Consider the following 23,404-nt stretch of genomic DNA (forward strand, 5'->3'; position numbering starts at 1 on the left):
GAACAGGTAGTAGCAAAGGTAAAGGGCAGTTACGGCAACAGACTGAGAATGGTCCTGTGATCTACACATAAATGAGAGACCTAGATCTCTGGCTTCCAGCCTCCCTGTCTACCAGACTGCTAGTCATGGACCCTTCATCCTTTCAACTCAGTGTGGTTTCCATACCACCAATACCCCAGCCAGCCACAGAAAGCCAACACTAAGTGGGAGGAATCCCAGCTTCAACTACTGCTGGGGTGTTATGTTCTTGGCAACACAAATAAAAATTTTAAAATACTTCATGTGGAAACACATGGTGGTTTTTTTTTTTTTTTTTGTACAGTGTACTTAGCATAATTAAATTGTGGGTTAAATTGGCTTCTTCATACTAACCTGAGAACCTAATTGCTATTTTTTACTTTGGTTTGGAGTAAGAATTCCAAAAATCTAAATTATAATTAATCTTATAAAACACAGTCCATGTGTAACTTGGAAACTGCCTGATAGACAGTTCTCCATTATTCAGAGGCCCCTTTTTTTTTTTTCCTATTTGTGGGTCATTGAGGCCTTTTGCTTCTGTCTTTTCCTTCTGACTGCTTGCCTTTAGAGATTTCTCTATACATTACAGCTATACCAGAGGACTGGAGCAAAGGAAGTTGAAAATCAAATAAGTTGATTTTTAATTGTTAACAACTCTACTAAGAGTTGGTTGGAGGAAAAATTATTGGCTAAAAATGAGAGTTGGGAATTGTCTTGAAGTTTTATTAATCCATCACTATACCCAGATAAATAGATATGGCCATGGCATCTTTTCTACTTTTTTATTTTACAAAGGGAATGATGAAAGGTGGAAACAAACAAGAAGAAGCATGGATAAATCCATTTGTTAAACAGTTTTCAAATATCAGTTTCTCGGTAAGTATGTTTCCTTAGCACCTGCCCTCCCCTTTTAATGGTATTCTATTAAAATTTATCCTGATTTCTCTTTTTTTTTGTTTTCTTGAGAATTATTCTTAATCTTTGAGTCCTTATGAATATGCTTGAAGTTAGAGTAAAACTGGCCTTCAAACCTTCTTTGTTTTTATATGTTTTAGCTAAAAACATTGATTACATGTCTTATTTTAAAACATTTTTAAAATTATATTAGGCAATGAAAATGGAGCTTTATGATCCACTTGCATTTCACATAGTAAAATATAGTAAAATTCTTCATTTTTCATTTGTTTTCCTTGATAAACTAAGGTCTGCTAACATGTTGCTTTTTCTTTCTTCAGAGAGACTCACCAGAAGAAAATGTACAGAGCAATAAGATGGACCTTTCTGGAGGTAAGAGAAAGTTAAATCAGTTTGAGTTTATATTCACTGATGGGCAGGCATATCTGTGACATGAACCTACTGGACTGGACCTAGACCAGGAGAGGGGAGATCTTTGCGGCCCAATATACATTAAAATGCTGTGATTAAATATGTTGATGTGCCTTTAAAGTGCAAATCATTGTGCAGAGCTAAGGCAGTGGTGATACTACTCTGATTACCTAAATATAATCCTGTCAAAGTATGAGTTATCCAGATTAGAGAGTATTGTCTTCTTGACCAGGGCACAGCATGTATAAATACCTAGGCAGGACAGAGACATCTTAGACTATACTGTAGGGGTGGCAAGTCATTCTATATAATGGGATAGGAAATACAAAATTGGGGTGGGGGATGGGGCATGATGGTGAAACTTCACTAGGTGGGTGCTGGAAAAACTAGGTAGGTGCCAAGTCATGAGGAGCTTAGGCATCTGAACTTTATTCCTAAACTATGGATTAAAGAAGTTTAAGCAGGAGAATGACATGATTTGGATTTATGTTTTAGAAAAATAATCTTGGGTATAGATTGAAAATATCTTAAGACAGAAAACATTGGCAGCAGAAGACAGATAAAAAGATACTAAAGATAGCAAAACCAGTTAGAGATGTATTGCAGTAGCCAGTGATTATTTTCAAAGCTCCAAGCTAAGACAATAGATTTTAAGAATCTAATTCAGTGGAGACATAGAAATTACAGTCAGCAAAAGTTGATGACCAACTTGAACCAATTTGTTATGGAGGGTGAGGGAGAGTGTGGTAAAGGATAACTTGCCAGCTTTCTTGCATGGACAGTCTAGTAGATCGTGGTGCTGTTGTATTAGTCAGAGTCCAGTCAGGAGAGAGAAACTATACAGTAATTTGAATAGGGAAGGTTGGTTTAAAAAAATTTTTTTTTAATTTTTAATCATTATGGGTAACAATAGTTGTATATATTTATGGGGTACATGTGATGTTTTGATACAGACGTACAATGTGTAATGATCAAATCACTGTAATTCAGGTATCTGTCACCTCAAGCATTTATCATTTTCTTGTTAGGAACATTCCAATTCCACTCTTTTAGTTCTTTTAAAATATACAATAAGTTATTGTTAATATAGTCACCCTATTGTGCTACCAAATACTAGATCTTATTCATTGTATGTAACTGTATTTTTGTACCTGTTAGTCAGCCATCCCCACTTTGTCCCCCACTCCCTGCTACCCTTCCCGGCCTCTGGTAACTATCATTCTACTCTTCATTTCCATGAATCAATTTTTAAAAATTTTAGCTCCCACATATGAATGAGAACATGTGACATTTGAACAGAGAAGGTTTAATATCAATATAAAGAATTATTAACTCTAACAAGGAATTGGAGTAGTGAGGTACTGGCTAGTAAGAGGTGACAAGAACTCTAAAGAATGTGTGAATAGCAGATAGAAGAAGTCACTAAATGAGGACCGACATAGCATGCCCAAGGAAGAGCCCTCTCCCCTCACTATGGTGCTAGCACAGTGGAATGGTAGGAAATGTACCCTCTAAGATACCAGTGGAAACAGCTCAGAGGAGAGGTGTCTCACTGGAGGAGGCACCCTGCTACCAAGCTGCCAGAGAGGATGCTGGTGGAAGCTGCTGGCCTCTGGTGAGCCAGCGTTGTAGGATCCTGGTGCTGGAAAAGCTACCTGTGCTGCAGGATAGAGCACACCAGAGCCAGGAAACCAAACTTTCCTCTTACAGTGTCTGTCCTACACCCTCTACCCACAAAGCTTCAGTGCCAGCCGGCAAAGGAAAAAATATGTTATTGGCCCAGATCCATTTTTTTTTTTTCACAGACCAGTCAAAAAGGATGAATTTGGAGCTGAGAGGAAATAAGTCAGTAAGCAGCACAGTTCACCCAACCTTTGACTGCTCACCTTCCATATACACTCTTCTCCACACATTTGAAGTCCAGTACAATGGCAAAACAACTCTATATTTGTACTTAACAAGATACAGTGTTCGTTCTTAAAAGGGAAGAAGTTTTCCCTCTCTCTTCAAAATGAGGAGCTGTACAGTCCTAAGAATCACTGTATTCATCACTGGCTGTATTAATTATCCCTTACATTCAGGCACAGTTTGTTATCTGAAGATTAATTTACAAAGTTAACCAGCAACTTGTGAATAAAGTAAAAATGGGGAAGAGAAAGAAGAAGAAAATGGTTGGCCTATACAAATTAACACATCCATGTAACAAACAACAGAAGACATGCAAAGCTACTACCACTGGTATTTCTGTAATTGGTCACAAGCCATCATTGGTATCTGTGGCTTCCTTTTTTCACTACCTGTTCCAAACTTAGCCCACTCTCAGGTTCAACCTCGGCTGCTCTGGGTGGAGTGACCCAAACCTTCATTCCTGAAGGGGCTGAGTCCTCAGTTGTCCTGCCTTTTATGGTTGCTGTAGTTTTTCATTTTCTTTTGTTTGCTGAGCATGGAAGTACTAAGAATCATCCCAGAGAATACCCTGGGTTCCACACAGTCTTCACTGCCTTCATTTTGTACCAGGAAACTAATTTCCCCTTGGTAATCAGAATCAAGTCACCCCAGCCAGTAGACTAGTGCCTTTCTTTGCCTGCTAGTTCATGTTACAAGGAGTGTAGAATGTCCAGGTGGCAGTCGTCATCTTCCAACATAGTGGAACCATTGGAAGTATTTTCTCTCTCAAGGATTAAATTCTCTAAACCAGCAGAGTTGTTGGAACAGGAAGCAAGAATTCTCTGTAAGTGGCTTATTAGGTATAATTATGAGAGAAGCCACTCATACTTTCCCCTTTTGATTCCCAGGCCTGTGTATTCTGGTAATGGGGGAGACACATACTGCATCCTGTAAGGCAGAAGCCCATCGTTTTAGGATATTGTCTCCCAGCTTGCTTTGTAACTGAGTCTTTAGTAAGCCATTCTACCTGTGAATTTGGTTAGCTACTTTCGGGTAATGGCATATGTGCGAAGACCGTTTGATCCCATGGCAGTAGCCCGTTACTGCACTTCCCCTGTTGTGAACTGAGTTCCTTGATCAGACACGAGGAGCTGTGAGGAGTGCCGTGGTGGTGAACAAGGCAATCTGTGAGACCATGGATGGCAGAAGCCTTACAGGCAAGAAAAATCCGTGTCCAGAATACATGTCTATTCCCATGAGAACAAATCTCTGCCTCCTCCACACCTCGCTGAATGGCACAGAGGTTGCCGTGGAACTTGCTGGAAATCTGCCCTCTAGGGTGCTAGGAAAAGCTGTTCATGGAGAAGTATCTCACCAGAGACACTCTGCAGCAAAACTGTGTGGAGGTCTGGGGGATGGTGCGAGAAGCTGGGCACTGAGTGCTGCTGGCTGACCAGGCAGGCACCGCAGAGGCTGTGAGTGCTGCAGGAACCCGCCAAGCGAGCACACTGTTTCCTCCTGCATTGTCTCTCCAGCACCCTCTAGTGACAATGCCTTAGGGCCAGGTGTCAAAAATAGAGCAATCAAAAAGGGTGAATTGGGAGCTGAGAGATAATAAATCATTAACTAGGCATTATTTGAGATAAATATAGTAGGAATAGCAGGTTTGATAGATAAGATACTCAGTCTGAAGTTGCTATGAAAACCATGTGGCAATGTCCAGTAAGCAGTAGAAAAATCTGAATGTGGAGCTCAGAATAGATAGGGCTGGAATAATAAGTGTAATTAATTAGACATGGATGGTAGTAGAAGCCATAAGGCTATATTGACCAGAGAGAGTCATAGAGTAATGGCCCAAAGGCAGAATTCTGGGGAATAATGACAATTTAAGGAATATCCTAAGAAGTAGGATGAGTTGAAGTAGAATAGAATAATTTTTCAGAAGCCAAGAGTTTTGAAAACAGGAGAATGGCTGTCCGGGAATGGATGTGACATTGGAGCTGTGGAAGAGTATTGTAGCAAAAGGCCCTTCTTAGCGGGCTGGTGGCCTAAGGGTAGAGTGCCACATTTGACACTTAGTTTTTAGAGGGATGTAGAAGTATTGGGGAATGGTTTTTGGAGAAGATGTAACACATTACTCTTTTAAAAGATATAATTTGCATAGGCAAAAATAATGTGGATTATTAGGAAGGAATTTGGAGAGAGACTTAGAAGAGTTGATTGGATTTGGTTATAGGATTAGATGTAGAGAGTGAGGGAAAGTGTTTAATATGGGTAGCTTGGGTGTATCAGTGAATAATGATGCCATTAACGGGGGGGGGGGGGAGAGAACAGAGGAAGAGGTTGTTGCAAAGGATTATTGTCCTTCAAGGGAGGGCTCTTAAACAAGTGCTAAAAGGTAGATTATTCAGATGCCTGACCCGTAGCTGGAACAGTACTTTAGGAAACTAATGGCATGTTTAAAATGTACCTATTTTAAGAATTCTTTCCTTTTGTTAAAAAATTTTCCTTTTCTACTTCCCTAGAATGAGGGTAGGTAAGGGTAAATATAATGGTGGTGGCAGATGTCTCAAAAAACAGCAATTGCAAAGAAATGATGGATGAGATTTGAGAATTGAGAAAATGTAGAGAATGAGGAATAGGGAGGTGAAAACCTGTTAGAAGTGACAATGAGGCATTGAAGTGAATATACCTAGCAGGCAGTTAAAGATGTGGAACTGAGCTCAGTTGTGAAATCAAAGCTCACACATTTGTATTTGGGAGTCACTTGAATGGGGATGAATGTTGATACCTTGACGGGGAATAATCTAGGGGAAGTAGGTATACAAAGAGATAGTCAAAAGACTGAGATGCTGAGTGTGCTAAGCCAACAATGGAAAGCAGAAGGAGGCGGGCTCGGCTGTGCACAAAAAGGAGAAACCACAATGGGCAGATGGTAAGGATGGGGAGGCAGAGAGCAGGGTCCCCACTTTGAAGATTTGTTGAAATAGGGTGGTAGCTTATGGGCTGGGGCTGGCTGTATCCGGCAAAGAAGATTTTGCAGGAGAGAAGTTTCCATGAGAGAAGGTCATTTCTTTTTGCAGCGCAGTCAGAATGAGGAGAGTAACAGACTTAGCAAGGCCTTGGAGAAGAGAAGTTGTTACCCTGTCTGGTCTCCAGTTTCCCCACCTGCTGAATAGGCACGATTAACAGGATAAGCATTAAATTAGTACTCGTAGAGCACTTGGAATGGTGCCTGACATATACTAGGCATTTATTAAATGGTGGTTATGGTGGGTGCTGGTTGTTGTTCTTGTTACTTGTTAATGGAAACTTACCTTTATTATAAAATCAAGCATGTTAGAGATAAGTATAGATGTCTTAAGTTATGTTGCCTAAGAAGTCTTTTGAAAAGGAGGTGTTAGCCACCTTCTGTTTACTAGTCTTTTCAAGTTAATTTGTTCAATAAAATAACACTATCTGCTAAACCCAACTAGTGAGTAATGCAAGATTTATGAAATCCAAGTATATTTTTCATAGATCCTTATTTTGGCAGAAGTTATTTCAGTTTGGAAAGTATTTTCCTTTCTGTTGTAAATTTATCTGAAACCAATTAGGTTGTCTTCCTATTTGATAACATAGTCTCCTGCATTTATTAGGAATGTTACAAGACAAACGAATGGAAATAGATAAACATAGCCTAAATATTGGTGATTACAATCGAACGGTCGGGAAAGGCCCTGGTTCTCGGCCTCAGATTTCCAAAGAGTCTTCCATGGAGCGCAATCCTTATTTTGATAAGGTAAAGTTTTTTTTGCCTTTACCTCTGTGACTAATAAACCAATACGCTTACTAGCATAATTTTCACATTAATATTTTAGAACATTTTATATAATTTAACATGTTATAATCCAGTACTAAATCCTGTTACTGGATTTGTAGCTCATTGTCCTTTCATGTCTCAATTTAGCATAGGAGTTGCATTTATATTTTCTTCTTAATCCCATGAAATATGTTTGGCTCTTTTTATGTGCTCTAGAATTAACACTAATCTGATCTCTTCTGTTTTCTACTTGTTTCCTGTTGATGCTGGAATGTCATGTGACTTCTCTTCTGTTCCTGCAATGATTTCTCCCTTCCACTTGTTTGCTTGGCTGGTGTTGCACATCTTTCTGTCTGTCCACTCAGGATGGCATTGTAGCAGATGAATCCCAAAACATGCAGTTTATGTCCAGTCAAAGCATGAAGCTTCCCCCTTCAAATAGTGCACTACCTAACCAGACCCTTGGCTCCATAGCAGGGCTGGGTATGCAAAACTTGAATTCTGTTAGACAGGTAAGTCCAGGTGTGTATTTTAGGCTCTCTGTTGAATGATTTGTATTAGTAATAAGATCTCTCTTACCTGTAGTTACTGTGTTTAAATCAGTAGTACTATGTGGTAATGAGATGTTGGTCCCTAAAGAATCCCACTGTTATCTGTTGTTGTTTGTTTTTGTAGAATGGCAATCCCAGTATGTTTGGTGTTGGAAACACAGCAGCACAACCCCGGGGCATGCAGCAGCCTCCAGCACAACCTCTTAGTTCATCTCAGCCTAATCTCCGTGCTCAAGTGCCTCCTCCATTACTCTCCCCTCAGGTAAGTAAGCTTTCCTTATATTCCCTTCTGCTTACCTGGAAAATAACCTTGAATAATTTTATATTTGAATGAGATGACTATTTTGTAATAGCTAATTCCCAACTAGCTGCATCTTTGAGATTTTAGCAGAATGGCTGGAAGCATCTTTGAGGTAGAGCTAGTTCTGAATTAGCTGTTACAAAAGGATGCAGGAAGGATGAAGAACATGAGTCAAGGATAATTTAAATCTGAAATTTATGAGATTCTTCTATAAAACATCTTGAGAGGAGGACAATCTCTGTCATCTTTTGCTTAACCCAAGAAAAAGTATAAGTGAGCGATAAATTAGTAAGACAAAGACCACAGCCCGCCAATGAATAGTCCATTAACTTAATTGTTCTGTTGCTAATTTAAATTACACAGTACATATAGCTAGTTAGAGCTATTTTATCAACGTTATTAACTTACCATTGTGATCCTAAGGTTCCAGTTTCATTGCTGAAGTATGCACCAAACAACGGTGGCCTGAATCCGCTCTTCGGCCCCCAACAGGTAGCCATGCTGAACCAGCTATCCCAACTAAACCAGCTTTCTCAGATCTCCCAGTTACAGGTAAGTAGAGTGATAGTCTTATTTAGTACAACTTTACTGAGTGTCTCCTCTGTGCCAGACACTAGACTCTGTGCAGGAAGTATCACAGTAAACAAAACAGTTACAGTCATAGCCCTCACGGAGCTTACAGTTTGTCAGGAAAGACATTGTGAACATCTGTGAGGAGTGTTTTGAAGAAGTGCAGGATGCTAGAAGAGGAAGCCCAGCCAAGTCGGGGGCTGGGGGAGAGGTAGAATGATCAGGAAAAGTTTCTCTGTTGAAGTGAAAGTTTAGATTGAACTAAAGACTAAGTTTCAGTAGAATGGCTTGAAAGCCAGAGGGTCCAAGGAAGTGATTGTTCTAGATGAGTCAGGACGTGTCAGCATTGGCTAGATGAAGTCATGCCTCTGTAGGTCCATCTGCTGTAGTCATTCTGAAGCATACTCGTATGTAACAGTGTGGTAGTGACAACCTTTTTGCCGTCTTCCCTCCAGCGATTGTTAGCGCAGCAGCAAAGGGCGCAGAGTCAGAGAAGCGTGCCTTCTGGTAACCGGCAGCAGCAAGACCAGCAGGTAGATCAGATCCTTCCACTTGCTGTGCTATCCTTTATTTTGGTAAACTCTACTTCTTTTTTTTTTTGAGACAGAGTGTCACTTTGTTGCCCTGGCTAGAGTGAGTGCCGTGGCGTCAGCCTAGCTCACAGCAACCTCAAACTCCTGGGCTTAAGCAATCCTCCTGCCTCAGCCTCCCAAGTAGCTGGGACTACAGGCATGCGCCACTATGCCCGGCTAATTTTTTCTATATATATATTTTAGTTGGCCAGATAATTTGTTTCTATTTTTAGTAGAGACGGGGTCTCACTCTTGCTCAGCCTGGTCTCGAACTCCTGACCTCGAGCGATCCACCCGCCTCGACCTCCCAGAGTGCTAGGATTACAGGTGTGAGCCACCGCGCCCGGCCTAACTCTACTTCTATCATTTCCATTTTAACAAGAGATTGGAAATGTCTTTCTTAAAATAGAATTTTTTTTAAATACAATGAAGTTTGTTGTTTATTAAACTGCTGTTTACTCTTGAGTCATATTAACTGTTACACTGTGATTGTTTACCTTCCTGCTGAGAAGAAAGTGAACTAAAAAATGAAGAGGCATATGTAGGTATCTCTAAAGACTTTTTCCTCACAATTTTCTCCATTTTGTTTTAAGGGTCGACCTCTTAGTGTGCAACAGCAAATGATGCAACAATCTCGTCAACTTGATCCAAACCTGTTGGTGAAGCAGCAGACTCCGCCATCTCAGCAGCAGTCACTCCATCAGCCAGCCATGAAATCTTTCCTTGACAACGTCATGCCCCACACTACACCTGAGCTGCAAAAAGGGCCATCACCAATAAATGCTTTCAGCAACTTCCCTATAGGTGGGTTTTCCCTTGGCCATAACATCCAGCTGATGCGTGGGTGTCACAAGCATGCATCCTTCTCTCTTACCCTTACAGCTCTGTTCCTTCGTGAAGGCTGCATTGGTCTTTTAGCTGGTCCCACTCAAAGAGTTGCCAGCCTGTCTTCATGCTTTGAGAATGGTCTCTCTCCATTTAAGATAATCACACTGTTTCACAAATTCCACACTCATTTAAAGTAGATTAAAGGAAACTTTTCATTGTAAGACCCAAATATCTGAATTGTATTAATAGAATATGAATAGGTGGGGAAGGCTGATGTTATGGTTATTAGAAACAGCACACCAGAGAATTTTTGAGCAGTGCTCTTTTGGGGAAGCAGCTAGGAATGTCACAGTCACATTTCCTAGTTTTTAGAACTTCAAATTTTAATTATTGTCTAAATATTTATAAATGATTACTGGTATAAATAAGGAAATGGAGGTAAGAAAAGGGATTGCCTTTATTACATATGGAATAGTTTTCCCGACCCCTTCTTTTTTTTCCTGTCTGCAGGCTTTTATTCAGTGTGTGGAAATTTCAGGCTTGTATGTCTTCTTAGGTCCCTCTTTTTTTGTGCCCTTGATTATATTTTGACTCTTGATGGTTTGAACCCTGTTCATTTTGCTTTTTCTTTCTCTCTTTTCCTGTACAGTGGTTTCTTAGAAACCAGCTTTGTTGGTTGCTAGCCAAGCTGTGTTTGAAGACCGTTGGTTAACTAGCACGTTCTGGGGTGTGGGCAGAGGTTGGCACATGCTGTGCTTCACTCTGACTGAACTGATTTGGCTCTACCTGGTATTGCCGTGGACTCTCAGCTAGGACATAAACTGCACTTTGAGACCTTGGGATTATTAGCAGTCTCCATACATTTCTAGAAACAGCTCCCTCGTCACCCACCACTGTGGGTGAATACTGTAGAAGCCATTTGCTGGTGATTAGGTGATCTAAGAGACAACAATATAGCGGCAAAAAAATACTCAACTATACTGACAGATTTCAGTCTCACCAGTGAAGGGGGTGGCTCTTACTGTTTGACTACACCCTTGATATATCAATTGGGCCAGGGAGTATAAGCATGACATTTTCTATCTGTTTGGCTTTTCAGCAAGGCATACTTTCCCTTGATTAAGCAAGCCTTCCTACACCAATATGGTTGTCCAAATCAGGCATTGATGAAGTACAGCCTGTTGGCTAAATTTGGCCCACTGCATGATTTGGCAAATAAAGTTTTAGTGGAACATGGCCACACTCTTTCTTTAGCGTATATCAATGGCTGCTTTCATGCTACAAGAGCAGAGTTGCATAGAGACAAAGGGACTATGTGGCCTAAGATACTTACTATATGGACCTTCACAGAGAAAAATTGCCAACTCTTGATCTGACTGATGAGTCTAAGAGCAGCAAATTTGAGCACTGTTTGTAAAATTGGGGATATTAGAGGATTCGTATTATTAAAGTTTTTAAGTTTGACAGACCTTAGTATCACATGGATTCTCATCAGACCAAAGAATTGAAAACCATTTAATTTGAAACTTTAGAATAAAAGAAACACCTAGGAATTTATTAAACAAAGATTCTGGCTTCCACTAGAAAGTCTTTATTTTTATTTGATTTGATTTGATTTGATTTGATTTGATTTATTTTTGAGACAGAGTCTCTCTCTGTCACCCCAGGTAGAGTGTAGTGGTGTGATCATAGCTCACTGCAACCTCAAACTCCTGGGTTCAAGTGATCCTCCTGCCTCAGCCTCCCAAGTAGGTGGGACTGCAGGCATATGCCACCACACCCAGGCTAATTTTTTGTACTTTCGGTAGAGACAGGGGTCTTGTTCTTGTTCAGGCTGGTCTTGAACTCCTGACCTCAAGTGATCCACCTGCCTCGGCTTACCCAGAGTGCTAGGATTATAGGTGTGAGCCACCGCGCCCGGCTTACTCTTCATTTTTAAATAGGCATTTTAGATGATTCTAATGTTAATAGTCCCTGGATCACACTTTAAGAAAGACTGACTTAATGGTCAGTTTTTGGAGGACAGTATCTAAGATTGAAGTTTCTGTCCTTGTTTCTTTGTCCCAGAGGATATCTGAGCCTGACATGCCTCATCAGCAAAGTTCAAGTAAATTGTGCCTTAGGATATGGGTATCTCCTCCTTAGGTGTGATTGTCAGAGCAGGATATGTTTACTTTAAAATGACAACATCTTTTGTCTGGTCAGGCTAGCTGACTGTTCAGTTTGCAAGCAAAAGATAGCATCTGAAAGTGATCACAGTTTCTTCATCCATGGTACCCTCGGGAAATAGCTAGACAGATAATAATATATTTTAATAGAGGTAAACTATAAATTTGATTTCCTTAAAACTTTTTTCCCCTCTTATTTTGCCAAGGAATTTAAAAATAATCAAAATTATATAGAGAAATCCTTTTCCACATATAACATAACTATAGTATTAAGAGTCTTATGGTTTGAAAATATTATACTGTGTTGAGTGTTAGAAGAGCTAGTTAGGATTTGTATGTGTTGGTTATTCTGATAACCGAGCTGAGGCGCTTTCTCCCAGCACTGTTTCTGCACGACTGCGCCCAGGAGCCCAGAGTGCCTATTTTGCCTGCCTTGCCTTTATTATTATCATTTCACTGTGCCACATTTGCAGGTATTAGGAACAATAAGCATGATTTAAATCATTAGCTTAGTTACATACGTTTTTCTAGAAAATAGAAGTTGCGGTAACAGAAGGAAAATATGCTATATTTCATAAGATTTTTTTTTTTTTAATTTTTAAGGCTTGAACTCAAACTTGAATGTAAATATGGATATGAACAGTATTAAAGAGCCACAGTCAAGACTAAGGAAGTGGACTACAGTGGACAGCATTTCTGTGAACACATCTTTGGATCAAAACTCCAGCAAACATGGTATAAAATACATTGTTACATATTCCCTTAAAAGACAAATCAGAATGCTAAATTTAGGCCTTTATCTTATTTTAAATATATTTTTTCAAAGAAAAATTATCTTAGAACTTTTCCTCATTTTAACAAAGTTCTCCATTAATTATTAAATCTTAGTTAAAAGGAGAGACTTTCAAAGGAAAAACAAAATTCACTTCTGTTTTACAAAGGAGAGATCAGATGATGCAGTTTTTTAAAATAATTATTCACCTTGTGAAGTTTTTTCTAAGTGATTTTATTGTTCTTATATTCTTTTTTTTTTTTTTTTTGAGACAGAGTCTCACTTTGTTGCCCAGGCTAGAGTGAGTGCCGTGGCGTCAGCCTAGCTCACAGCAACCTCACACTCCTGGGCTTAAGCGATCCTACTGCCTCAGCCTCCCGAGTAGCTGGGACTACAGGCATGTGCCACCATGCCCGGCTAATTTTTTTTTGCTATATATATTTTTAGTTGGCCAGATAATTTCTTTCTATTTTTAGTAGAGACGGGGTCTCACTCAGGCTGGTCTCGAACTCCTGACCTCGAACGATCCACCCGCCTCGGCCTCCCAGAGTGCTAGGATTACAGGCGTGAGCCACCGCGCCCGGCCTATTGTTCTTATATTCTTCTTAACATTTACTGAGTTTAATCTGATATGTGCATAGTAGGGTATTAAAAACTTCTGTAATTTTATTTCTGTCAATTTCTTGTATATTGACATGTTTTCTTTATATATTTTGTTGATATGTGTAAGTCATCTAGTTTTATTATTGTCTCCTCAGTTAAATTATTTTTTAGAAATGCCATTTTCATCTTATTTAATATTATCCATTCGTCCAGCAAATGTTAATGGAATATATTCTGCTTTCCAAGGACTGTGTTCAGTACCTGGAATACGTAGACACATATGTGCATAGTACACAGTTAAGTGTATGTTTGTCAAAATATGTATGTATTTATGTAAAAATACTTGCCCTGGAGGGCCTTATTATGAGCAAAAGCAAATATATCAATAGATGTAGTACATTATAATAGGTAATATAAACATTGATACTTATAATAGCATAATAACATAAAGTTCTGTAGGAGCATTGAGTCAGTTATAACTGTGGATGTGGGTCTGGAAAGGATAGAAGGCCTTATCTTGAAATGAGTCCTTAAGTGAACCAAACAAACAAGAAGAGGAAGAACAACTGAGAGAGAATAGTACATATGAGCTTCAAAGAGCCTGGTGAATTTTGTATCCGAGCATGTCTGGAGGTGAATGTGCAAGTGAGAGAAAGGAGGCAGGTGAAGGTGGAATAGTAGGTATGGAGCAAACCATGGGAAAATTTTATGCCATGAATGATCTTACAAATGAAGTAGTGGACATCTAGACCAGTTTAAACTTAAAGTAGTCTAGGTGAGAGAGAAAGGGCAATGGGCATGAGAGGGAGTGCGTTGAAGAGAGTTTTAGAATTAAAAGCCAAAGGACTTGGTGACTAACTTAACTCATTCTTCTATCCAGCAAACACATGATTACTTATGATATGCCTCCTGTGCCTCTGGCCTTCTTCAGTCCTTTCCTTGACCTTTAAGACTTTGCTCGTGTCATTTCCAAGAAGTGTCCCCCAGGCTTTGTGCTCTCTAGTAGCAACTCTTTATATATCTTTGTTTCATATAAGTATCCACTTAGGAGGCCTGTCTCCATCACAAGAGCATAAACTCCTAGAGAAAAGTGACTACACTTAGCCCCGTTGAGCACATTGGAGTGCTCACTCAGTGAGCATTTGCTAGGTAAAGGGATGAGTGGATAATAATGCAATTAATGATAGAGCAAATGGAGGAATAGAAACAAGCTTGGTGTGATAGATGATGAATCAGGTTTAGATTTGTTGAATATGGCATTTGGGGGTAGCTCAACGTGGAAAACCCCAGTAATAAATTAGAAACAGAGGTCTAGCATCCAGGAAAAAAGTCTGGACCAGAGGAAGATTTGGTATTTATTGAAGTCATCGACATGGATGAGGTTGCCCAGAGGGAGAGAACATAGAGTAAAGAACAAAGATCCTGGAGCTACTAGTATTACAGAAACTTGGAAAAGAACGGCTAGAGAGAGGTGATATGGAGACCTAGAAAAATGTTTCTACCATTGTGATTTTCTGTCTTGTCAGGTTAAGGTGAGTTTTTCCATGTCTATTTTGTTTGTTTGTTTTTTTAACAGAGAATCTGATCCTCCGTTTGTTTATAAAAACAAATTGTTGCCATCCATTCACTGCTGTCGTAGGTGTAATATACATCATATATTTTAAATACTCAGTACACTTACTTAAAGTATGCTGGTATGTAGTATGTATTGTGTAAATGGGGTATCATATCACAATCTTAAGTGGGTGTTATTTTTATCCCCATATTACCAAAGCTCATTAGTTGCTGAGCATAGAAGAAATAGCAAATCCAAGAGGCCTTCTATATCAGAGGTGTTAAGAGCATCCTCAGGCTCAGTGATTTGCTGAAACTCGTGGAATTCAAAAAAGCTTTCATACTCATGGTTACAGTTTATTATGGCAAAAGAATACAGATAAAAATCAGCAAAGGAAAAAGGTGCATACGATAGAGTCCAGGAGAAACCAGGAGTGAGCTTCCTGTTGTCTTCTCCCAATGGAATTGCATGGACAGCATTTAGGTCTCAGCAATGATGTGTGAACGCATGAACAAAGTATTGCTGATCAGAAAAGCTCACCCAAGCAATGTTGTTCAGGGTTTTTATAAGAGGTCATTCATACACATCTGAAACGGCTGCATAACTGATCTTAGCTGTTCAGTCACCAGACTCCTCAGAGGTGAGACAAGTACACTATGGGCCAGAGCCCCAGGCATAAAAATAGGTGTTCATCATAAATTATGGTCAGTGTCATAAACTATCTGGCATGCCCTAGGTATGCAAAGGTACTCTCACCTGGCAGAGCATTCCATGGGCTTAGGGTACTCAGGAGCCTAATAAGTGCTAGTCATGAGGCACTTTGGAATGTGAAGTCCAGGTCTGCTGTGCTAACCTTTTACTGTACACCTACAATGAGAAAAGCCAGATTTGTTAAGGGGAGAAAAGTGGAGTGTAGTCATGGACATTTGACTAGGAAATTCTGCATTAAGGAAGGGTTGAATTGGCATGTCTGAGATACTTCATGGTCCTAAGACTCTCCAACTTCCAGACAGTTTATAAAATTCCTTTTCTTCCTCAGCATCCATAGAAAATTACAATGTTGGGGAGAGGGTATGACATATATAGAAGGATATTTCATTTTTAGTTAGTTTTGTTCAAATGATACATTAGAATCTTACTCTGTAAGAGTTAAAAGCAGCTGAAGTCTGCAAAAGAGCACAGAGCTCTCTTTTCCTTGCACCTTCACATAATCTGCAGAACACTTTTTGGAGCCCACAGATCTAATGGAAAGTTTTCTTATTACATTTGAGAAACTATAAGACATAAATTTGATGCTATATTTTAGTCACATTTCACTATCATTTTTTTCTTTTTAGGTGCTATTTCAAGTGGTTTCAGGCTGGAAGAGTCTCCATTTGTTCCCTATGACTTTATGAACAGCAGTACTTCACCAGCCAGTCCTCCAGGTTCAATAGGAGATGGCTGGCCACGTGCCAAATCGCCTAATGGCTCTAGCAGTGTTAATTGGCCACCAGGTAAAATGCTAATACCGTCTTTCCTGAGACTATGTTTCCATTAAGGTTTTGTTACATCTGGATTTACTAGTAATTTAGCCCAATTCTGTGTGATTGGACTGATCTGTGCTGATAAGAAGGAATGCAGAAATGATGAAGGAAAAGTTAAGTATAAAGTCTTGGGCAAATGAGTGTGCCTGCCTGTTCCTGGTGCCTTTATGCTCCAAGCAGCAAAGGTGGAATGAGTCCCGTTAACCAGCATAAAGAATTACATAAAAGACTTTAATTCATTGTTTCTCTTCAGTTGTGTCAGGTAGTTTCATTTGCACTGAGGAATCACAAGAAATGCATCTGTGGCCTACTTTGTCCTACTTGAGTTGCATTGCCTTTGTGATTTGTCATAAAGCACTTTAAAGTGTTACTGTTTAAAAATGTATAAATCTAGAGAAGTGATTTCAGTTGTAAAAACTTACAAGTTATTCATAAAGAACCGCTTTTGTTGTACTAATTGTATTACTGAACCAGCCTCTTAAGGTTATTGGTAGTAAAATTGGAGAATATTTGAGAGTTGCATAAAATTTAGGAATAAATGATATTTAATAATGGATTTTAAATGATGATGAAACCTTGAACTAATTTTAAATTTCCACTTTCAGAATTTCGCCCTGGTGAACCATGGAAAGGTTATCCAAACATTGACCCCGAAACTGACCCTTACGTCACTCCTGGCAGTGTCATAAACAATCTTTCAATTAATACTGTGCGGGAAGTTGACCACCTCAGGGACAGGAACAGTGGTACGTAAGGGGGGGCGCAAGTTAATTTCTGAGTGATGCTCAGTAACCCAGTTTAAGAATGGCACAAAGTGGGTATGAAGCTCTCAGCAGCCAGAATCACTCCAGCACCTCACAGCACCTGACAACCAACGGAATCATGAAAATGAAGATAATTCTCAGTGTTCCCATAAGTGACTCTTTAATTTGCCCACTTTAAAAAATGAGGAGGATTTATTATCACTTGATATGGTAAAACACATATATTAATTTAATAAGTTAACACAAAGGACCAATGAATATTTGCTCTCCAGTAATTGTATGAACAAACATACTGAGGATTGCCATATCTACTTTATACCAAGTTATGAGATTGTGGTTATTTAAATATGGGTGTTTCTTGTAAAGGATGTGATCATAATATTATATGTTTATACACTCTGCATATTGAAGGACTTTTCTCTGGTGGAGCAAATTAGCCTTTTTTTCTCTCAGAGAGTAAAAATAAGTCCAATTTATGGATCCCTGCAATCCATATGGGTTATCAAATAAAACCATCCTATTACCTACCACATGGTTACTTTTCACCTCTAGGCATTTACTTGTATTCCATCCATGATTTTCTAGAAGAAAGGTAAATGAAAGGCATTTTTGAAATACTGAGAAGTATTTTCTTTGTTTTCGTAAAATGTATCCTCTCAGTTTAAATATATAATTTTCTAAGGTAACAAGTTTTTGCTCTATCACAGTGGTAAGAAAAGAATCCTCATCATTCTAAAAGGGCTGAATTTAGCAGATAACCATATAGAAGTAGTTAAAGCTACTACTTTCACAGGAGAATAAAAAGCCAAGCATAAAACTTCACAGCATGCCAGTTAATAAATAGAAGAATCAGTTGGCCTACAGAAAGGTGCTGAAAGGCAGGAGAGGAGTTTAGATTTGGTGTTAAAGGAAATACACTATTGAATGTTTTGAGAAGACTCATTTTTCAAGGTGGGGTGACGTGACAGTGGGGAGTAGATTGGACTGGGAGACCAGATGGGGATCTGGCATAGTGATCCAGATGGTGGTCAGGTCTAGGGCTCATTTAGAGTAGTTGGTCAAGAGGGTTTTTAAAAATGGGAAGAAACACTAGGTTTTGGACTCTTGAGTGTGGGGTATGATGGAGAAGGCTGAAGGCCTGGCTTATGGCCAGTGACAGGGTGCCTTGGGCACTGGCTGGCCTGTAAAAGTTCAGAGACAGATTAGGAGCAGCAAGGCTTGAACCTCCTTTTAAAGCCCAGTCGTGGGCAGTAGAGCTGCATGTTGTCTTGGTTGCTGTACCCTATTGTTAGAGTGTATCCTCCCTACAGTTTTGAGAAAATAGGGTAGGAAGGAAAATACCTTCGCAAAGGCAAAAAGGAAGATGCAGTCTCAGGCACCATATGTTATCCCAGGTATACCTGTTTTCTTTCTCGTGGCATGCAGTGACACTTCAGTTTCTCTGGATGGTTTTGCCTGTTCTTAAACTCCATGTCTCTTGCTCTGGTCGCTCTCATCGGACTCTCCCCCCATGTAGGGTCATCCTCATCCTTGAACACCACGCTGCCTTCAACTAGTGCCTGGTCATCCATTCGTGCCTCCAACTACAACGTTCCCCTCAGCAGTACAGCACAAAGCACTTCAGGTGAGCCTCATCCTGTGCACGTCAGGGCCCGCCGGGGAGGGGAGGGTGTCAGCACAGCTGGGGCTGTGGCCGCTGTTTTTAATGCCCTCTTCTTTTTATCCAGAGTCTTCTCTTCAGGGAGTCAGGAGACTATGTGAGCCTAGGGAAATATTTTCAACATCATTTATTCCTCTAAAATTTATTGTACCCAGCAGTCATCTACTAAAATAATTAATTTGCACTGAACAGCTCTCACTCTCATTTGAGAGCTACCTCGGCTCTGTAATTAAATGTAATTTAAGCCAAAGCGGTTCTCAAACTATCTGCAGTAAAGGATTTTTTTTTTTTTTTAATTTCCAATCCTCTATAGAATACAGTAAACATGAATTTTGAATTATTAGAAAAATGGTTATACACTTAAGAGTTACAGCAATGTTGAAGTTCTCAAATGTTCACTCTAAATTTCTGTACTCATTCTGGCGCAGGCTAGTAATACAACTGTGTTGTGGCCAGTCTTCGACCACGTTTTGAGTAGCACTGATTTAAAGAACATGCACTTTGTAAGCCAAGCAGAAAAAAGAATTAACTGATGGAAGATAGGAAATTTTCCATCTTTTTCTGTTCCTCTTAAGTTTTTAGCATTATTTTTGATGTAGTTTATTGGGTGCCTGATCCCTGTACACGCCCTTGTGCTCCCATTGCTGTGAGGCAGTGTGTATCAGGAAGTGAGCTGGCTTGCTTTTCAAACAGCCAGCTCTGCATTAGCCCCACAGGCAAATTACTTAACCTGTCTGCCCAGTAGCACGCGTGTCAGGGTTGGAGATGCATGTGTGCAGCCCAGCACTCGGCACAGGGCGGCCGGCACCCAGTGGCTGTATCTGTCATGCTGACTCTGAGTGGGGGCCGCTTGTGTAGTCCATTTCTCCATGAGTAACCAACAAAGTTCTGAAATTTATTTAATGGCCTGTATGTCTTGAGTGACTCAGTTATGGTTATTTAGGAGTTCACAGTTGCCATTTTAGAGGAATTCAAAGCATTTTTGGTTTTGATTTCAGTTAAAGTGCAGTTTTATATACTGGCCTAAGAATCTCGTAGGTCTTAAAACTATTAATAACAAATAAATGGTCTGAGTGTTTTGAGAGGTGGGAGCAGTTTCCTTTGGGCTTTTTGAATTTCTTTTTTGGCAGTTAAGTTTGGTTTGGGAGTTTTTAATAGAATTTCATTTTCTTTGGTTTGTTTTTTGTGGGAGAATGGGTGTTATTTGAATTTTCTCTTTTCTTAAACATTATTCCACCCCTCTCCACTTTTCCCCTGCTTCGAGTAGCCAGAAATAGTGATTCCAAATTGACATGGTCTCCTGGTTCAGTTACAAACACCTCTCTGGCTCATGAGCTGTGGAAGGTCCCTTTGCCACCTAAAAACATCACTGCTCCGTCCCGCCCACCTCCGGGACTGACTGGTCAGAAGCCACCCTTGTCTACGTGGGATAATTCTCCCCTTCGTGTAGGTGGAGGATGGGGAAATTCTGACGCCAGATATACCCCAGGTAAGATGAAATATGTAAGCTGGTTTCATGTGGTTTACTTGCTGAATGCTAACCAGTACCAACAGTCTAGTTTAACAGAGACTTAAACAGTAAACTATTGTTACCCTCTGTAAGGTGGAATGAGAACTGAAATAAATATACGATTGCTAGTGCATTGCCATCTTCTGCAGTTGCCATGTCTTTGAGAGTCTCATCCCAGTTTACTTAAGAATATTTACCCAAAGATACACAACAGTCAGTAGTAAAGTTAATGATGGGCAGCACTTTTCTTTCAGAAGTTCCTCAAGAGTGCATCTTAAACTGTGTAGTATCTTCCTGCTCATGGCAGGCTTGCAGAATAACACCGTGTCACACAGGGCAGAAGCCATTATGTGGCAAGGCTGGGGAAGGTGGGAGTAGCCCATCTGGGCCTCAAAGATGGGGCCTGTTTGGGTAAGAGCTTGGCTTATACTTGGGATGACCATACAACTTACTGTTTAAACAGACACGTTTGGGAGTGAAAGAGGGTGCTGTTAACTAATGATATAGAGCCAACAAGGCATAAACCAGACTGTCCCAGGCAAACTGGTTCCCCTGCTTTCGCTCATTCTGTAAATGACTGGCATTGCATGTGTACTGGCATCATGTCCCTGCCTGCACCCCCAGGCCATAGACATACACATACACACAGCCACTTGTACTCACAGTGGTCCAGCGGTTCTCCCAGTAGGAATGGTCTTAAAGACCCTCTTTCTACTCTGCCCAGAAACTGTACCAAACTTTCTCATCTTCAAGCTGAAAATGAATAATAAAACTTCATTAATATTTTCTGATCTAATATATAATTTCAAATCTTTAGACAGGTAATTGGCTACAAAAAACTTGCAGCATTTCCTTTGAGGGGAAAGTTTTAATTACATGAAACAAATACCTGGGTCCGTTCCAAGCTATAAATGCAGATTAATGTCATTGGTGTGTTGTATGCCACTCCAGTGGGTGGGTGCCCACTAAGTGGCTGGTGGCACACAGGGAGGGGGAGCTAATAAAAGGCCAAGGAGCCCCCACCCTAAGGAGGGTTGGTGGAGTTGAGTGGGATCAGGAAGCTGAGCCAAGCAGCGGGAATTGCCTGTGCCGAGGCTGAGACCTGAGACAGCGCAGAGGTTCCATTCGGACTTATTAGAGAATGCGGGCTGGGGGCAAGGTTCCGTGAGAAGTGCGTTAGGCAGGAACTATGTCATGGAACAATCCCAGCCACACTGAAGTGTTTGTGAGGCACCTTTAGCTGGAGATGGAGATGGGACGGGGCTGGATCATGATTAAAAGCTCTGCTCCTAGGGGAAGAGGATGCCATGGAGGCCGAGCAGGGAGGCCAGTTGGGGAGCTTCCACACGAAGGACGTCTAGATGATTACAAGCTCTTAAATCCCCTTAAAGCTTCACACCCTGAGGAACATAACATGTAGGTCATCAAACCTCAGACACTCACAAACCGAGGCCTCCCTTAGATGGTGCCTTTTTGAGATAAATTTAGCTGTATAGATGAAAAGATTCCAAAGGGATGTGCCCTTTTTTGGCTTACTACCCTACCATGTAGTGAGCTGGGAACAGTTCTGAGTTCACTGTCCCCAGAGCAAAGCTCCCTGCCCTAGGAGCTTACCTGGCCGTGGCTGGAGTGAGCTCAAATTCTGGGCCAAGGGAGAAAGTATCCCGTGTAGAAGTGCAAGGATGAGAAGGAATCCGCGAGGCCAGGTGATCTACTGAGTACCTGTAATTTGACTGGGGTATGTTTGTCCTAAACAGTCCTTCGGGCTGCAGTCTTGGAAAACTGACTTGTCCTTTTTTTCCTTGTTTAGGTTCCAGCTGGGGTGAGAGCAGCTCAGGGAGAATAACAAATTGGCTTGTTCTAAAAAACCTTACACCTCAGGTAAGGATTCCAGATATCCTGCTTTATATGGCTATGCCAAGGAGCATGGGAACGAAGGTTTCAGGTCTGAGTCTGAGACAAGAGCTACTAAGCGATAGTCAAGGCCATGCAGAGGAAATGGCAGAGGACTGGTCTTGAGATGCCTCAGGCAGGCTGTGGTCTGATCCAGTGGTCCTCACACCGATGTGCATGGGAGCAGACAGAAATACAGATGCCCGGGTCTCACCCCCGTGATTCAGATTCAGTAGATCTGGGCTAGGATCTGGGCATCTGCATTTTTATGAGGGCCTTCAGATGAATCTGATGCAGTCCTAGTCCTGCACTTTGAGAAACCCAGGTCTACTCCCTCCTCTGGAGGCTGGATGTTAAGAGCCCACCTCCCTCCCCTCCCCCCAGGGAGCAGTGCCTTGGTGGATCCTGTCCTCAGGGCAGGAAGAGAGAAGACATGAAGCCACAGCAGGGGCAATGGCTAACTAAGGAATTGGGGATCTGGGGAGTGTCCAGGAGTCTAGAGGCCACAGAGGTATGGCTCTGGGACCAGTGGAGGTGGGGAGGGGGGCACTGTACCCCATCATAGCAGCAAGTGCCAGTGAAGAGTGGTACCCAGGAGTGAAGAACCTTGGGGAAGAGAAAAGGACCAGAGCTGCAGCCTGGGACAGCCTCCCTGGATGGCCCTCATGATGACACATCTAATTTGCGGTCCTCACACTGTCTCCTAGATCGATGGCTCAACTCTGCGTACTCTGTGCATGCAGCATGGCCCACTGATAACATTCCACCTGAACCTCCCACATGGAAATGCTTTGGTCCGTTACAGTTCAAAAGAAGAGGTAGTGAAGGCACAAAAGTCTCTGCACATGTAAGTTGGCCATTCGGCTCCTCACTGGAAGAGCGTGGGGGAAGGAGTGTGTGAGAAAGCACAGCATGGCCCCGGGCAGTGAGGGGTCCCTCGGGAGGTGCCTCCTGACAGCTGCAGCCTCACTGTACCCTGGCTTCCAAGATCAGTACTCCTGAGGGGAAGAATCAATCAGACCTGACCGAAAGGGCCCTAGAAGATCCCTTATGCAGGAGCCAGACAGACATGACCTTGGCACACCACAGTGGTGCTCC

The 23,404-nt window shown here is 41.1% G+C and overlaps 1 protein-coding gene across 4 annotated transcripts in view; it reads left to right on the forward strand.

Moving 5' to 3' along the window:
- Positions 1-23,404, forward strand: part of TNRC6A (trinucleotide repeat containing adaptor 6A) — a 92,967-nt gene that overhangs the window by 66,586 nt on the left and 2,977 nt on the right. For 3 of the 4 annotated variants that reach the window (XM_045542811.1, XM_045542812.1, XM_045542814.1), the window contains 15 exons: positions 814-894; positions 1,254-1,305; positions 6,870-7,012; positions 7,399-7,545; positions 7,709-7,846; positions 8,309-8,437; positions 8,911-8,988; positions 9,621-9,831; positions 12,627-12,758; positions 16,291-16,449; positions 17,085-17,225; positions 18,760-18,867; positions 20,171-20,392; positions 22,224-22,294; positions 23,014-23,153. In XM_045542811.1, coding sequence (XP_045398767.1) covers positions 814-894; positions 1,254-1,305; positions 6,870-7,012; positions 7,399-7,545; positions 7,709-7,846; positions 8,309-8,437; positions 8,911-8,988; positions 9,621-9,831; positions 12,627-12,758; positions 16,291-16,449; positions 17,085-17,225; positions 18,760-18,867; positions 20,171-20,392; positions 22,224-22,294; positions 23,014-23,153 — 1,952 coding nt within the window. The remainder of the gene's footprint in view (positions 1-813; positions 895-1,253; positions 1,306-6,869; positions 7,013-7,398; positions 7,546-7,708; positions 7,847-8,308; positions 8,438-8,910; positions 8,989-9,620; positions 9,832-12,626; positions 12,759-16,290; positions 16,450-17,084; positions 17,226-18,759; positions 18,868-20,170; positions 20,393-22,223; positions 22,295-23,013; positions 23,154-23,404) is intronic. The other variant, XM_045542813.1, reaches the window with a different exon arrangement.

This window comes from Lemur catta, chromosome 2, assembly GCF_020740605.2.
Source record: "Lemur catta isolate mLemCat1 chromosome 2, mLemCat1.pri, whole genome shotgun sequence".
In the NCBI taxonomy this organism is placed as follows: Eukaryota; Metazoa; Chordata; class Mammalia; order Primates; family Lemuridae; genus Lemur; species Lemur catta.